Source organism: Buceros rhinoceros, unplaced genomic scaffold (genome assembly GCF_000710305.1).
Source record: "Buceros rhinoceros silvestris isolate BGI_N320 unplaced genomic scaffold, ASM71030v1 scaffold11827, whole genome shotgun sequence".
Lineage (NCBI taxonomy): Eukaryota > Metazoa > Chordata > Aves > Bucerotiformes > Bucerotidae > Buceros > Buceros rhinoceros.
The window spans coordinates 6,756-8,244 of NW_010420555.1; the positions used below are offsets into that span (position 1 = coordinate 6,756).

The window sequence follows — 1,489 nt, forward strand, 5'->3', positions numbered from 1 at the left end:
ATAATTAAAAGCGTAAGATGTAAAGTCAAAAAAATATATTTTATCCCTTCAAGATCAGGGAAGTAAAATAAAATGCTGGTTCTGTAACAGTGCAACAACTGCAGCATCTTTTGCACGCAGCACAGGTTTTGCTACATTTAGTGGCACTTAAGTATTGTGGTAAATACTGAAAGTAAGACGAGTTTCTGATCTGCAGAAGCATCATCACATCGTTATTACTGGAGTTGCTAAGCTACAGCATCGGAAAAACACCAGTTCAGCTTCAGCTCTTCCATCGCCAGTCCTGCTTTACCTCTTGCTATGAAAGCAATCACTGAAGCCAAGAATTTAATGAACTCGGTACGGAGCTTGGACCAGGCTCAGTCTGACCAATCGTTCTCGTCAAACTCGGAATCGTCGTCGGAATCGCTGTACTCCACAGCGATGCGTCTCGAAAGGATGGTGGCCACGTCATTTCCAACAGGCTCTCGCTTTGCTTCTTGCTCACGCTGCTCCTGCACCTTTTTCAGCTGAATTCCTGTAGAGACAGTTATCTCAGACAAAGTTTTCTGCACTAGAGACTTTAAATTTCATACTGTTGTTGGCCAGGTTTTTGCTAATCTAACAATATATTCAGGAAGAAAAAGACCCCACTGAGTTAGAGAGCCTCCCCGTGCAAGGCAGAGGGACAAAAAAGGCAAACCGGAATCCATTCTCTCTCAGAGGCTGACGACTTCTGGACCTCTACAACTGCCAACAGCATCTTAAATCTAAATATTCAGAATGTTTATAAAAAGTAAATACTATTATCTATAAATATTCAAGACTGTATGGGTCCTTTTCATCTGCAGATTAATTGTATGAAGATGTGGTGCTCAGAAACACGGTTTAGTGGTGACGTGGCAGTGCTGGGTTAATGGTTGGACTCGATGATCTTAAAGGCCTCTTAAATCAAAACGATTCTGTATTTGGGAAATGCCATTAGACCTACAGCTCCACAAGGTACATGAAGTCAGAACAGCCACTAGCCACTGGTTAAAGATCAGTGGGTTGATGCCTGGTGTTGGATACCTCAGCTCTTCTGAACGGCAGCAAAACCCCACGTACATCTCCTGGCTCCTTTACGTAACAAACACAAGTACTGTTTTCGTTTGATTACATCCAGGCAAACACTAGAACGAGGCTGACAAAGCTGTTCGTCTTTTGGTGTTAGAAAAAGATCCCCAGACAGGGTTGGCAAATGTTAGAACAGGCACGTGGTACCTGTGGTTAACTCACCTCCCAACCACCTTCTGCCACCTGGGAACAGAAGCCATGAACTTCGATCACTGGAAAACACAGTGACTGCACCGAAGAAATGAAATGTCTAAATCTCAGTGTCCACTTACCCATTCGAATGGCAGCAAGGAGGTCGCTCCGAGCATCGCTTATGGGTGGCTGCGCAGGCTCGTGCCGTTTTGCCTCTGCCGCTGGCGGAGCATGCATTGGGGAGGAAGAGAGGGATGAACCT

General features: G+C 44.9%; 1 protein-coding gene across 1 annotated transcript in view; it reads right to left on the reverse strand.

Annotated features, from left to right (window-relative positions):
* Window positions 1–359: 359 nt before the first annotated feature.
* WASF3 (WAS protein family, member 3) overlaps window positions 360–1,489 on the reverse strand; it is a 47,355-nt gene continuing 46,225 nt past the window's right edge. The window contains exons 9-10 of the mRNA XM_010139350.1: window positions 1,368–1,489; window positions 360–517 (exon numbers count right to left, since the gene is read on the reverse strand). The exon at window positions 1,368–1,489 is cut by the window's right edge and continues 30 nt beyond it. Coding sequence (XP_010137652.1) covers window positions 360–517; window positions 1,368–1,489 — 280 coding nt within the window. The remainder of the gene's footprint in view (window positions 518–1,367) is intronic.